The sequence below is a fragment of the Fundulus heteroclitus genome, chromosome 14, assembly GCF_011125445.2.
Source record: "Fundulus heteroclitus isolate FHET01 chromosome 14, MU-UCD_Fhet_4.1, whole genome shotgun sequence".
NCBI classification, from domain to species: domain Eukaryota; kingdom Metazoa; phylum Chordata; class Actinopteri; order Cyprinodontiformes; family Fundulidae; genus Fundulus; species Fundulus heteroclitus.
The window spans coordinates 34,266,503-34,282,471 of NC_046374.1; the positions used below are offsets into that span (position 1 = coordinate 34,266,503).

Below are 15,969 nucleotides of genomic sequence, written 5' to 3' on the forward strand. Positions count from 1 at the left end.
GGTATGGTGTGTGAATCAGGAAGTCCTTGGCTTGGAAAATAGACTTTCATCAAAAACACCTCTGATCAAATGGACTTATTCCAATAACCTTCGACGATCCAATCCTGGAGGACTGGTACCACTATGGTTTTCTTGGAGAACTACTGTGAAAGAGGACCTTTAATGCCTGTTGGTCAATTAAAGGAGCAAAAAGCAAAATTTCATTAAGGAGGAAACAACATGTCTGGGAAAGTTTAGTTTTGTTGCCTTCAATTAAGATCCTTTCTCGGAGCTAGCCTTGGTGCTGAAGCAGGTTTACCGATCCTTAAAGATGAGTGAAATACTCATACATTTATTTCTAAAATGTACTCTTAGATGTGTAGACCAACATTGTCTGCACAGCTCCAGGTAGAGATGGTACTTCTACTTAGAAATCAGAATTGAGGAACAGTTCTGTTCAGATTTATACAAAGAGTGAACCTCAAACAATGCTGCATTAGTACATTATGATCTTCACCGGTTATATGCCACCTCTCAAAACAAAAACCACAGATCAGCACCTGAATTGTCAAAAATGGATTTTAGGTGTGACACACTGTAGAAGTGGGTTCATTTCTGCACTGTACCTGTTTTTTTTTTTTTTGTTTGTTTCGTTTTGTTTTTTCTACAAAGTTCAGACTCTTTTGGTTCTGTGATTCACTAAACTAAACAACAGCAACAACAAACAACATTCTCACAAGATCCTGAGGTGATTTTGTTGCACAATATTAATAACATTAAGAAATCTCTTATTCTTTAAGCTAGTAGCGGGGTTATGCCCCTTTTTGATTCAGCTTGAAGATTAGGTCAAAAACTGTCACTTTGTTTTCTAAATACTTCTAAAACAAAAAGGCTTTAAAGTTTCTAAAACAAGTTACCACTTTTTTTCCTGAAAACCTTTGATTTTACAGCACTTTAAACACTCAATCAAAATTTATTTGCATAGCCAATTTATAATTGAACTTTATCGATCTCACAATGGAGAAATTCACGCATGTAATCCATTCCCTTTGGGGAGCAGTGGGCTGCCACTGTGCAGTGCCCGGGGAGCAGTCTGGAGTTAAGGGTCTTGCTCAGGGACCCAGGGTGGCAGTCTGTGGGAGTTGAGCTCAGATCCTCCGGGACAATGCTCTAACCACTAGGCCACCACTCCCCACAATTTTTTTATAGTGTCTTTCAGTACAAAGACAATACAAAGTGATTTACATGATTAAAACAGGAAAACTACGGAAAACTACAGAAAACAAGTCCAATTGCTTTGTTTTTTACTTTTTTTTTTGGAATGACCATGACCTGGATGACTGAGAATCTTCACCAGCAGAATGTGACATCGTCACATTTGACACTCTCCGGCTTTCATAGTAGTTATTAGGTGCTTAACGGCAAGGCACCAGAGCATCCTTCTCTGTCATTTGTAATTAATTTGGCACACCGCTAGATGAGTGAAATAACACTGTTGTTTTAAGTTATTTCACTGTTTGCTGTGTTTTTTGGAGAACAGTAGGAAATAATTTATTATCTTGTAATCCAAAAACATGACAGTGAACTAACGTACTCCACCTATTGATGACTGCAAATGTGGCACTCCCCAAGTGAACCAGTCACTGAGCCACAGATGCCTACATTGTCACTGAGGCATACTGCTGGTCCCAGAATTGACCACCAAATTATGGTCTCCTACGAGCCTTTTCAAACTATTTTTGTTTTGTTCACAAATAACAGTTCAATTACTAATTTCAGTAGGAAATAAATTAATCTTACTGTGGAAGAGTTGATTGTTTTCTTAGCAGTTGTAGTACATGAGTGGATTTGTACATGTTTGTACATGAGCTGACATCTGGGGAACAAAGTGGCCCTTCAACTTCCATTACCAAGACAATGGACATTCACGCACATTGCACATTTGTTTACACATGTATCAATACATCTCATTGATAGCTACTTATTGAAGATTTGTTCACATACTTGTTTTATTGATACTTTTGTTTTTCTCATGTTGTTAAATTGTTTTCCTTATGTTTCAGCATTTATTTTAATAAAAGTCTTGTTGTGTGAGCCAAAAGGACACAATTCCGTTCATTTTCACTTAATTTTATTGATATTATGCTTTGCACAAAGGTACATTTTGATAAAGGGGGGATAAATCTTATAAACCAATACTTCATCATATCCATACGGAGTCCTACCATGGAAATCATCACTTTTATTTGACCAGATTCCCTTTTATGAGATGAAAGACACATTTGGCACAATTTTGGCTCACATATACGCCTGGTACACTGCCCACTAAAACTTTTGTGACACAAATATGCTTCAATGGATTCAGTAAATTTTTGCTGCAGATATAGTCAAGTTGCGGATCTATAAAGTCCAAGGCTTCTCCTATGTTTTCAAAGAGTTTTTTTTATTGTGATTTGAAGTCCTTATTTTGAAAAGATTTTAGGTGAGGCTCAAAGATTTGGATTTTGTTCTTTGTTAAATCACCTATAAACCAGACATTGTGACATTTGCCGTTGAGGTTCCACTTGAAAAAATATTCTTTAATGCCTTGGCTTCACACTGATACCAAAGGGCTGCATTTAAGCTTTACAGCTGTATGTTAATGTCGGGTATGTAATTTCAGGCGGCGAAATTGGAATGCCCTCTGCTCATCAGATGGTTCTCTGAGATTAACATCTGTATTCCACCTGAAAACCGTTGTTGTCTTCCGCTTATCCGGGGTCGGGTCGCGGGGGTAGCAGCTTCAGTAGGGAGGCCCAGACGTCCCTCTCCCCAGCCACTTGGGCCAGCTCCTCAGGAGGAATCCCAAGGCGTTCCCAGGCCAGCAGAGAGACATAGTCTCTCCAGCTTGTCCTGGGTCTTCCTCTGGGCCTCCTCCCGGTGGGACGTGCCCGGAACACCTCTCCAGGGAGGCGTCCAGGAGGCATCCTGACCAGATGCCCGAGCCACCTCAACTGGCTCCTCTCGACGTGGAGGAGCAGCGGCTCTACTCTGAGTCCTCCCCGGATGACTGAGCTCCTCACCCTATCTCTAAGGGAGAGCCCAGACACACTACGGAGAAAACTCATTTCAGCCGCTTGTATCCGGGATCTCGTTCTTTCGGTCACGACCCAAAGCTCGTGACCATAGATGAGGGTAGGAACGTAGATCGACCGGTAAATCGAGAGCTTCGCCTTTTGGCTCAGCTCTCTCTTCACCACAACGGATCGGTACAGCGCCCGCTTCACAGCAGACGCTGCACCAATCCGCCTGTCGATCTCCCGCTCCATCTTCCCCTCATTCGTGAACAAGACCCCAAGATACTTGAACTCCTCCACTAGGGGCAGCACATCCTCCCCAACCCGGAGAAGGCACTCTACCCTTTTCCGGTTCAAGACCATGGTCTCGGATTTGGAGGCACTGATTTTCATCCCGGCCGCTTCGCACTCGGCTGCGAACCGCTCCAGTGAGAGCTGTAGATCACGCCCTGATGAAGCCAATAGGACCACGTCATCCGCGAATAGCAGAGACGCAATCCTAAGGCCACCAAAGCGGATCCCCTCAACACCTTGGCTGCGCCTAGAAATTCTGTCCATAAAAGTTATGAACAGAATCGGTGACAAAGGGCAGCCTTGGCGGAGTCCAACTCTCACCGGAAACGAGTCCGACTTACTGCCGGCAATGCCGGCCACCTGAAAACATTACTAATAATATGAAGAGAAAGTATAATGCCTTTTTAAATGTCTGGCTACCCTACCTGGAATAAATCAACATTCGATAGGTGTAATCATCTGGAACTGAAATGTTAAATGTTACCCTGTGATGATGATAGGTGTACTGTTGTCGCTTTAAACTGTTGTGTAAATCTGTTAAAATTTTGAAAAAAGTAAAAAAAATATATATATATTGACATGATTTCTAAAGAGTTTGCAAGACATTTAACTTTCAAAGGAGGCTCTGTCTACTGAGAAAGGCAAGCAGTTGTAGTACAGATTAAAGAACCCAGAAAGATTAAGTATGCTGCCGCTTTAGACAAAGCTATGCATTCAAAGCTTTTCGTTGTCACTTTTCAGTCCTGCTCAGCACGATGCCCAGTGATGAGTATATAAAAAAGTGTAGATGAGAGGAAGATGATGAGGAGTACGAAGGAACCAGACGAAGTAGGTGAAGACTCAGGGATGGTTGGTGGACAGGAGCAGATTTTGTCAATTTCTGGGTAAAACTTGGTGACGGTTGTTTGGAGAGGACAATTTTTTCCCGAAAATAAAAACCCAGAGTTGGACATGTTCAGTTTCTGGTACAGGGCCTCCAGAGTAATAGTGTCCAGAAATTTGTTTTTGGACTCGTCTTGAACATTGTCGCCCCAGTGCGCGCTTGCAAGCCATGCTTTCTTGTTGGCGCTGTAGCAGCAGAAGGCCGACCAGAGTGCAGAGGGAACGTTGACCCTGTTGTTGAGGAAGCTACCAGAGCTGGGTTGTGCTCCAGTCACCACAAAGCCTTCAATATCACCATTGCTGTTGATGCAGTACTCCTCCATGACGCATTTGACGCACTGCTCCATGTTTTTCCAGCTGCCCTGGTTGAAGGACTTAGCTTGGGGAACGATGTTCGTCAGGGTAAAAGTTGATATTTTATCATCGTTGGTTGAGGCATAAGAGCTGGGAAATATATGACCCCTGTCAAATCTTTCGTTGGACCTGTAATCAATGTCGCCAGCCTGGTGGTTGTATTCCTTGTTGTTGTCATCTAGCTGCATGTTCTTATCTGCAGCTTCATTCTCCAGCTGTAAAAAGCAGAATAATTAAGAAACGGACCTCACAAAATCAAGGGTCCATATTCTGTAACTCAGTGTTTTCTTGTTTCTTCTCACCAGGTCTGAAATAAACATCTCGTTCCTTTTTTTACTGGTAAAGTGTGAGTGATCCTTTCAGATTTAAACCTACCTGTGGTTCTATTTTCCACAAGTTTTCAGGTCTCTTCTTGTCTACTTCTCCAACAAACCTGAAAGCAGAAAACAGTGGAATCTTGTTTTTGGTATCGTAGAGAGTGACAAATCTCCTTTGGTTCTCGTAGGTCTGGCAAATGGGTTTGTATCGGTTCTGATTGAGGATCTCCCCATCCTCCAGAATGCCTGGAACATGTGGTGGGGTTTGGTCAAGGAAAAACTGACTACAGTCCGACATCGACTCCACCACCTCAGCCAACGTGTGGACGGACAGGAGGAGGAGAAGAGCTGCAACTGGCAGGAAGCTCCACACCTGCTGAGACGTCATCTTCTGAGTTTGTCCTTAGATCAGAGGAGATGAAAGTGGGAGGATCAAGATCTCTTCTGTAGAAGTCAAACATCATAAACAGTTGAGAACGTTGTAGATTACAAAACAGCATCTGCTGGTTGCTTTTGATAACTTGCCTGGAAGTGGTGACACTAATGATAAAATAAGGAACCATGAACATAATCACCTCAGGAATAGCCTCAGTGTTAAAACCACAAAGCATTGACTGCAGCTTGTGCTGCGGGTTTCAACACAAAGTTAATCAAAATGCTTCTCTGTTACTAAATGTTGCAGCAGCCTCTCCACAGACTGCACACCTGCACGCAAAATTTGACTCCAAGTATGGAGGTCCTCATCATCAAAGCTCCACTTAAAAGTTAATCTACTCTCACAGACCGCCTCATTAGGAACACCTGAAAGTGGATTTAAAGGACTTTGAACGTATGATGGTTGTTGGGGGGCTGGTCTATGTTAGAAACTGATAATCTGCTGGGATGTTCATTCACAAGCATCAGTGAGATTAACAGAAAGAAGAGTATCCAGGACCAACTTGTTCCAGACAACCCAATCAGCTTTATTGGCCAAGTTGTGTAAACAAACATGGGATCTGATTATTTTTCTGGTTTGCTCTCAGAAGGCTGGTCCTCTTTTTGAGCCCTCTAGTATCACCAGGGCATAGTTTAAAGCCACAGCCTTCCTGAGTATTATAGACAACATTCATCCCTTTATTGTATGAGCGCAGTGCATCCACCCAGCAGGATAATGCATCATGTAACAAAGCCCAAATCATCCAAATATTGTCTCTTAAGGGGACAGGGTGTAACTAATTTGGCTTTTTATTAGCAAAAGTCAAGTATTGCTTTCATAAATACAGCACTTATCGTTCTGTACCTCATCACATGACGGGACACTTGAACTTGTGCAGAATGTTGACATTGTCACATTTGACACTCTCTGGCTTTAATAGTAGTTATTAGGTGCTTAACGGCAAGGCACCAGAGCATCCTTCTCTGTCATTTGTATTTAATTTGGCACACCGCTAGATGAGTGAAACTCTTACACAGTGGGACTTTAAACACAGTGAGGTCAGCGTACTTCAGGGAGCTCCATAGTATCAAGGTCTCAGTCTAACAGAGAACATTTCAGATACCATGACAGGAGGGTCGCATTGGGGATGTGAAGTCAACAAATTTGGAGCAGCTGCATGACGATATGTCACCACGGACCTCGGCTCCTTCCTCCCAGCTGCTTAGCCGGCTAGCTTAGCCTTTAACTTCTGTGTGAGCTGTTCATTGTAGCTCCACTGCTCTCACTGTATCCTTTGAAAATGGCAGAGAGTCACAAGAAGCAAACCATGTTTATGTTTATGAGAAGAAGATGGAGGCCTCAGAAGAAACAAACAAGACCATCTTTGTGTGCAGCTTCCCTTATCTTTAACGTGTCAGGGTTGGGCCAAAATCAACTTTGGTTAATACTTCCTGTTTTTTTAGAGTCTTTGTGTAGCTTCCCTTATCTCTACAAGAAAAGCTGCACTCAGAGTTTTGCAAAAGAATTATTAATGAAAAGACAGTTAAAAAAAATACTTAATGTCGTCCCCCAAGCAGAGGTGGGCAGTTCCTGGTTACATTTACTCAGTTAGGTATACTTGAGTAAGTTTTTGAACAAAATGTACTTCTAGGAGTAGTTTTACTGCATTGTACTTATTATTTTTACTTGAGTAAATATTATGAAGAAGTATTGCTATGCTTACGGGAATAGGATTTATGGGTACTCTATCCTCTGTGAGTAACTATACTGAATAAAGAACAAACTTGTTTCAATCAAAAACGCACCAGAGAGAGAAATCTACAGTTTATTATAGAGTTAGACTTCTTTTTATACACATGTTTTGTTGTTTTAATTGTATTTTCTATCTGCTGAGCTCATTGAGCCATTCACAGGTCAAGTAATGATACAGTAAACAGTAGATATTGTCATTGGAAGTACTTTGCACTGTCCTAACTTACTACATGTACGGTAACAACTTGGTTTCATAAGTTTTATGTTGAAAAACGAAGTTTAGAAAAGTGTTTCTTCTTCCTGAATTTGTTACTTTTTAATTGTTATTAGTTGTAATATACTATAACCAATATATAATAACTTAGAAATGATGAGTGTGAGACCAAAAAGAAGACGTGAACTAAATCCAAGACATCAGTGATAATATTTATATCTTAAATGAAGCAGATATTAAACATCGGCATCTTTATAAACTTTCCACAAACCTCCTTCAACATTTTCCATGCAACATCTCATAATGAATTAGCTAAATGCAACTCAATTTAGTTATTAGTAATTTTAATCCAACAAATAATTTCAAACTTAAAAATTGTATTTACTTACAGTTAGCAGCACACTTTGCTGAGTAGCTTAAATGACTAAAAATTCAGTACTGCTCTCTCAAAGTCCTCCTGCATTTAATTTCTGTCCTGCACTGCTACAGAGCTGCAGACATCCGCTTTATCCATTTTTTAATCGTTTTTTTTTTAGTTCTGCCCCACCAAGTTTCACCTCAAGTCACACCTCCATGCATGTGACCACAACATTTCTCCTGTTAAGTAAGCAAACATTGAGCCTAACGACTCTCCATTGAGAGCGCCGATCTGTTCCGGGTGAATTTACATGCAACTCTAAACTTCCAGTGGAGTTGGGACAAAAAAGAACAAAAGTCCAAGATCAAGTGTAAAAAAAAAAAGCAAAAAGATGTTTGATTCCTAGAGGGATAAAACTTGAATAGTGCTGAAAATACAGTATGAATGTTGGCGTTCACTAAAGCGGGAGCTAAAGCTGAGGAAACATTCAGATGTACTAGTGTTACCATTGCTTTTAAGCCCTAGGGTGGGATTAATTTTACCTAGTGACCACAGGCTATTTGTAGTAATTCTGGTGATTGTCTGTGCAAATCAGCCATTTCAGTAATTTGTAACGTAAAGATTAGCCCCGCAAATTACCTTCTATATTTTACTGCACTCCAAGTGCCTCTGATAATGCTACTAATCCATGTAATGTGGGGATATGTTATGTGATTAGGTATTTCTTTTTTATTTTATTACCTGAGGGCATTTTTATTTGCTCTTGGCAAAGAATGGAGGCTGCATTGGAGTTTTTAGAAAATCTTTCGGCCCCCAATGTATGGCATCAAAAACAAAAGGCTAAAGAGAAGGGTCAAAATGTGAATGATGTCATGCATTGCAGTGTGCGGTATGAATAACTTTCTACTGTCTGCAGCCTTCTGTTATCCAGCTGACCAGTAACACATCACTGAGTGGCTGTAACAGAATTAGCGCAGCGAGTTAAAGCATACCCAGGAGATGTCCGTAAAATCCAGCTAAATCTCAGGCTTGGGTTATCCTGTGCAGATAGAAATCAGACGTAGCGGGGTAATTTCTTCTTACATGGGGTCCCCAGATAATGCAGTTATCCCATGTAAATAGAGCTATGTCTCTTAGGTTTAATTACTTAAGAGTTATATGTATTTTGCAAGATGGTAGCCATTGGTAATAACCTTGGAAATAAAAGCCAGAAATTGTATTTTAAACTGATTAAATATTCCAACCATACAGTTTCCATTCCTTATCATTAAACAATAATGCAACGTCACTGTATAATGTCATTACACATATAATCAAACAGTAGCTACTTGCTGCCCTGCCGGCCCCGTGTTGATGACCCCTGGTCTGGGGTATAACAGGACTCGCCAGTGTAGTTTATATAATCCCACTGGATTTGCTTCACTCACATGTGACACATTGTATATTTTCATTTAAAAAGCCATTTTAGGGAAATTGCTTTCACATATTTACTTCAAGTTCATTGGACTCCAGTATTTCACAGTCTCAGAGCCAGTAGCTGGCTGCAGTTTAAGGCGCCCTTTGTGCACACAGAGTCAGAAAACATGAGTCCTATTTTGGCACACTGTGCTGGAATGATCTGCAACTCAGGTTAAGGTTAGAGTCATTTCTTTAATTAGTTTAAAACAAAACCTATCAGAGGTTTTATTCACAACTTCCATCTGTAACATTTAAGTGTTTTTTATATATATATTATTGTTTTATACCTTGTTGTTACTGTAAATAATCCATTAATACTGTTGCCGTTAGTTTGTATATGCAATGGCTTGTTGTTTCTCATCCTTGTAAAAGAGATTATTTATTCAAACTTTATTTGGGCAGGCGAGAAATCCATTGAGATTGTTAAATAGCAAATGGCCCCCCTGGCAGCACGTTGGACACCCCTGTTCCACACTAACAAGGTGTGTATTGCATTTTACTACGTCTGCCTCAATGAATCACTAGATAACCCGTTCGTTTTCAATTGTTTGTGTTACATGCAGGAAACGGATGCAGCAGTTGGGAAGGAACAGCTTGCAAGTCTAGATAAGGTTAGCTGTTGTGAGTTATGTAGCAGTTCTGAGGGATCTTTGCACCAACAATAGAGACTGGCACCATGCCTTACGTTGCCTCGGGGTTAGTTTCCTTACTTTATGGGACCATAACAGCGACAAAAAGGCAAAAATCTTCAAAAAGTAGAGAGGAGCCATCTGGAAGCAGATAAAACTGGAGCAACCACATAGGTGTTAGAGGAAACCACATCAACCTACACCCATTACATCATAAATATAACATACGTTTGTGTACGGCTAAGTTGAGTTATTCTTTTTCGCTCGTGGCCCCAGAGACACATCGGACAGCGGTTCGTCTGCTGGTGGACGCGAATAAGGTCCATGTATGCATGCTTTTTACTGTTCAACTCTTTTAATACACATGGGTTAAACATTAGTCCTTGAAAATGTGGTTTATTAATGTCACAATGTGTCCTTAAGTTCAAGTATAAATAAACATGCAGTTAAGTTAGATTTTTAACATTATCTAGTGCAAAATGACAGCTTACACCTAGGCAGCCCCTACAGTTTGTTTCAGTCAAAACTTAAATATTAGTCCTTTTAGAATGATTCAGTCACAGATCATTGTTATAAGAATGGGTCATCTTGTTTTGTCTTGATGCTGACGACGCCATCATCAAAAAAAAGAGGAATGTTATAAGAATTATTATTCTGAAGTCACTATGGCCTCACACTACTCGGACATAGGAGGCCTGGTGACCTGATGGCTGTGTATAAGATCCACTGTTTGCCGAGTGCAAGGCTGAATGCTGCGTAGAATGATTATTGTCTATGATAGACTGTCTTTGTTATGTCTCAAACCAAGGCCACGGTGCAGTATTAGGGGAAGCCCGAAAAGCGAGGCAGGCAGAGACAGGGCAGACAGAGACCGCAGCGGGACCGTGGGGTGCGATTTACTTCCCAACTATGTGAATCTCTGCTCTGTTTCTCAATAAAAGTGCTGAAACGTCATTACCACCGTCTTGTCATTTAGTAAAGATGGGAACTCAGTTACTATTGTTTAGAATTCCACCCAAAACTCCCATAACAATTTGGCGTCACGAACAGGATCTCCGACCGACGAGCCAGGGAGTCCGGGGACAGGAGCTGCTTTGGCCGGCCCGGAGAGGTTATCTGGCCTCTGGTACCCCGAATGGATTTTCAAGGGATGTGGAGGAGCTCCTGGTCTCGGAGCGTCTCTGGGCGTCGGCGCAAAGATCCGAACCTTTCTTTCATGAGATGGTAAGGGGATTATTTTCCAGCTCTTTTAAAAGCAAACGCAATTGCTCAAAAATGCTTGCAAGCTTTTAAAATTTAAACCCCATTTAAAGAATACCTCAAGAAATTTTAAAATTTATAACTGCAAACCTAAAAGGTAGTAAAAGTAAAAGCCGGTAGAAATAATTAATTATATTTATATAAAACAGGATTTGCAATATAGAACAGTGACTAAGGTTTTAACATTAAACTAAAATTCAAAATTTAATTAAAATACGTTTTCAGCTGAAATACGGACTCTCATGCTGGTAGGAGGATGGGCAGAATGATTATCACCTGGAGAACGGGTGACCGGCTGAGCAGTTTGCAGCTGGTCAATTAAAGTCCTCTTGTCTTGGTTTTGTGCAAGAGGCTGTCCACTTCTGTTGTGGATGAAAGCGGCAGGGAAGCTTAAGTCCTTGACTGTTGCGAAGACGTTCGCAGCTTTGATAAGTGGGGACCCCGACCATTATACCAAAAAAGGCGACCATCACATGTGAGGCCTTTCATTTTAGTTGGTCGATCGTGCTGAGGACAAGTAGAAAATAATAATAAAAACACAAAAAAAGGATAAAATAAATAAAAATAAATAAATAAAAAGTCTGGATGCAGAAGATTCCATGTAATGGGTAAAAGGCAGATTTATCAGGGTCCAGCCTTGCCCCAGGGTGGGAGGTTCGATTTCATGCTGAAAAAGTAGGGGCCCAGAAGCATGACATGCATAAATGATTTGAAATGATTTGATTAAACATGCAGATTTCTCACATAGGGGTTGTTATTATTATTATTACTATTATTTTTATATTGCAGTACTGTCATGGTGCAGCTTTGTCTGCTGCACCATGCACATATTCAGGGCACTTTTCACCCTCCATACACACCAGTCTCCTCTCCACCTCAGCAATCGTCAACACCTGCCAGTCACTAATCAAGCCAGGACTCAATCCACCTGTCAGCTTCACTATTTAAACCTCCCTCAGTTTGCCCTTCACTGTCGGCCCGTCTGTTTACATCTGCTCGCCTTCCTTTTCCTTGCCAGCCTGAATTTCCGTCGTCTCCAGTCCTGCAAGTATTCACTTTGATGTTCTGTTGTTTATCCAGTAGTGATGGCGAGATGAAGCCTCATGAGGCATTGAACCACTCAGCCAACTGGTTTGAGAAAAGGTTTATTTCTTGACGGTTCATGTGCACACAGCACCACCTACTGGCAAGTTGTATAATCACAGCCAGCTGTATCTTAACACGTGTGATGCATATCATTTTTGTCTATTATGGCTCTTGGGAATGACTTCACAGAAGGTGTAGGACGAAATCATTTGTCTACATAAATTTTGTAAACACATGTGTACAATAAAATATTGTTTGAATGTATTCTCTGTGTGTAATTATTCCCAAAATAGTAGTGACATGATATGGCATGTTGTGTAATAATGTTTTTCTGTGACTCTAGAAAAATGGCATGGGCTTAATCAGCCAGAGGACAATGAAAGTGCTTGTGGAACTAGGCAGGGGGTAGTGAATAGGCTAATGCTTGTGTAACTTGGATGATTTCATGCATTTTTATTAAGAAACAACAATTTCTCCACAGTTTTTGGTTTCAAATGATTTCTCTTTTTTGATACTACTTCTCCAACCTTTGAAAAGACACGCTCACATGGCACAGATGATGCCGGGGTGCATAAATAAATAAGTGCAAGTATGTACAGATTGGGGTACTGTGACCAATGATTAGCCCAGTACTATACGGTCCCACAGTTTTCCCTTAGCAGCAACACTGAAGCACACAGAGGTTCCCGCTGCGTCTTTACGCACGATCCAGCTGCTGATGTCTCCTCTCTTTTCAGCTCAATGCAATTCTAGACAGTAACAGTTTATAACCTATATCACCTTTCACAGCAACAGGTTTCTCATCTCAGTCAACCAGACAAATCTCTATTGCTCTCCTCAGTGCGCTCTGGGCGGTGAGGTGGGAGGATTTTACCCGATGGTGCGCTGCGTGCGAGGGATAAACGGGGGAAATGCATAAATAAAAACTGTAAATGGCTCCTACACAGTGATCATAGGAGCTGACCGGTCTGAGATCAGCCTCCTGATGTTACAAGTTCTTTAAAATGAAAGCGCGCACCCAAATTACAAGTAACGTAATTTTGCGCACCTGAAAAAAGCGCACGGCAGAAGCGCATCGAAGCGCTGAGGCAGAGAAATACGGTGCATGTAGTTAAAAAATGCAGAATTAATAAAAACAACTTATAACCAGACGTAGCGTTTTAAACTGCATCTGGTGAGCAGAACTGTTTTATGATCCAGAGTGCAGCCATCACTGGTTCTGAATGAAGGCAATATCTGGCAGCAGCTCTCTTCCCCCGCCCCCTCCCCTCCTGTGTATGTAGTACAGGACCTTACCGGCACACTTTCAACCGCTGGTTAAGACTAAAATTATTCATAACTCTGATCGCTCTTCCTGCTGCTCTGTTAACATGAACTGCAGCAGGAATGAGGGCCACAAGCTGTGAAAGAAGCTGAAACATCTCAGTAGAAGGCGGAGTTTTTATCGTCCGCTGCCCAGATGGGCGTTGGGATTTTTATGCGTGAAAAATGCCATGTTTGCGTGTGACCGTGTGAAGTCAGTGACGGTCAATGCGTGATAGTTGAGAGCACTGATCTCCTATCTATCTATCTCTCTCCTAAACTCTCCAAACACCAAACTAACTGTCTCAAACTAAATAACCACTATCCAAACTCTGCTATCCAAACTATCAAAACTCTATCCACTCTCTCAATTGACCGCAACTCGCCTACAACAACCCACATTTTGAATGGAGCCTGTGGGGTTTCTAAAAGCTGTCGAAGCCGCGCCAACATCTGAACCACTTCCCGAAGCAGTCACGTGGTACAGCCGGCCAGCGAGGCTTCGGACGTCGTCGTTTTCGGCTCCTCCCCTAAATGAAGCAAGCCTCGATACGCGCTTCACGGAAACGCCCCCTCCATTACTCGACACACGCCTCGAAGCCTCGGCACATAACGTAACATCACTATTATCCAGTCCTGCAAGTATTCACTCTGATGTTCTGCTGTTACTCCGGTCCTTCAAGTATTCACCTGTCGAACTGCCAGTTCCTGCCATCGCCATCCTCCAGCCCGGTACAGACTGTTGGTTTATCCATCCTCCACTATCCACAACCTTCAATAAAGTCTTTAAACTAAGCTCTGCTTGTGTGTGGTTGTGTTCGGGTTCATATAAATCATGACAAGTACTGCTACTAAATAATAAAAATAAAATTAAGAGAAAAAAAAGAAAAGTGAAAATTGAATAAAATTAATAAAAACAGGGAAACGGAACTAAAAAGGCGTTGCACCGGGGAAGCGTTTACGTGGGGACCAATTAGGCACTTCCGTTGTGGATAAAATTGGTCTGAGTTGCTAATAGCGACGTATAACTTTCAAAAAAATGGATAAGCGTCCAAGTGTCTGCGAGACAAAGAGTTGTATCCTTGCGGGACTGAAGCGTAAAACCGCGTGTGGTCGAAACATTCGGGGGTCGTAGCCAGCGCACGCTCTCCCCTCTTTAAACCAAGCGGGAACTTAACACGTTGAAAATACATCTTTCGGCGTAGCCATAAACTTTTAAAAAATTATGAAAAACATAGAACTATTTTAAGATAGTGAAAAAGCAGGCCTGCACGTGTTTGTCTGTCTGAATGTCATCGTTTGTATGTAACTGTACGTATGTATGTATCGTATGTAACTAAACGTTCATCTGTATGAATTAATTCGGGGTTAAAATTAATGTTCATGGTTTCAAAGTGTTCATTTGTTTTGGGAGAACTGCAGCTCCGTAATTCAAATGACATTTTAAACATGGACTATGTTAACAAAAAGGTAAAGGAAAAGAGATACTTCAATAATAACGTTTGGGTTTTTTTTCACATTAAATATCCGGACCAAATTAAATTGATACACGGTGAGATTAACATGTCTTGAACGAAAATATTTCAGCTTTGTTAGACAATTGGAACTGGTAATAAGCTTTACATAAAGCTTGTTGAGTTTACTATATGAAATTAGATCCTATAACTTGTTTTTTTTGCCCAAAAGTAATTTAAAATTACTGAGATCTCATTGCTTATAATAATAATGATTCATCACAAACCAGTCCAGTTGAAAGAAGGTTAGATATACATTATTTTTTGATTTAAATAGATGAGAAAAAAACTGTGCTTTGAACAAACTGTATGGAACTAAATATAAATTGCTTTTCTAAGGGTTTTCTATTCATTTTATTTTATTTCTTTTTACTTGGGATTTGAATGCAACTAATGATAAAAAATTTGAAAAGCGTCAGAATATCAGAAGGCCACGTTACACGCGTCATCAGTTACAAAATCATCTGATGTTATTAGTTATGCTGAGCTGAGGCGATCCTCAGAGGGAAAGTTTAACCTGAAACAGGACAATAGATATGATAAACAAATCTGACCATGATGTAAACATCTGAATGTTATGGCAAGGCTGGGTCTGTGTGTTCTGGCCTGAGGGCACGAAAACTATGTCAGAGGGGAAAAAAATAAAATAAAGCCAGCTTCTGAAGGGTTAAATTCTAATTCTAATCTTGGTTTGTTTTGGGTAGCCTTCTCAATGTGCTGAATTATGGGGAAAACTCTTTGCTTTAAAGTTTCACACTTGACCAATTTAGATTGAAAAGGTATATATGAATAAAAGTATTACTAACAGCAAATACACATGGTCAAAGGACCAGAAGGATATCAAAAAAGGTTGTAATAAGTCAAAATCCTGTCATATTGGAAAAGACATAATTGTGCTCCTTGGGAGACAATTTTGTTTTAGTTTTTTGGTTATTTTTTTGGTTTTCTTTCTTTTGGAAGTGTTTTGAACAGAGTTTCAAAGGAAAGGTGAGGAATAGATATAATTTCCCAGGATCAGCAGAACAACATCACGTTAAAGGGACACTAAGGGAACCAGGGTTTTAACTGCATGCTATTAACACTCTTGTTTTTCACTGAG

At 40.8% G+C, this 15,969-nt stretch overlaps 1 protein-coding gene across 2 annotated transcripts in view; it reads right to left on the reverse strand.

Moving 5' to 3' along the window:
- Positions 1-2,409: 2,409 nt before the first annotated feature.
- The window catches only part of LOC105919681 (endonuclease domain-containing 1 protein-like), a 36,562-nt gene continuing 23,002 nt past the window's right edge, over positions 2,410-15,969 (reverse strand). The window contains exons 1-4 of one of the 2 annotated variants that reach the window (XM_012855046.3): positions 7,653-7,758; positions 4,941-5,284; positions 3,690-4,780; positions 2,410-2,705 (exon numbers count right to left, since the gene is read on the reverse strand). In XM_012855046.3, the coding sequence (XP_012710500.2) occupies positions 4,067-4,780; positions 4,941-5,270 (1,044 nt within the window). In that variant the 5' untranslated portion in view covers positions 5,271-5,284; positions 7,653-7,758 and the 3' untranslated portion in view covers positions 2,410-2,705; positions 3,690-4,066. Of the gene's footprint in view, positions 2,706-3,689; positions 4,781-4,940; positions 5,285-7,652; positions 7,759-15,969 lie in introns of those variants that run through there. The other variant, XM_036146739.1, reaches the window with a different exon arrangement.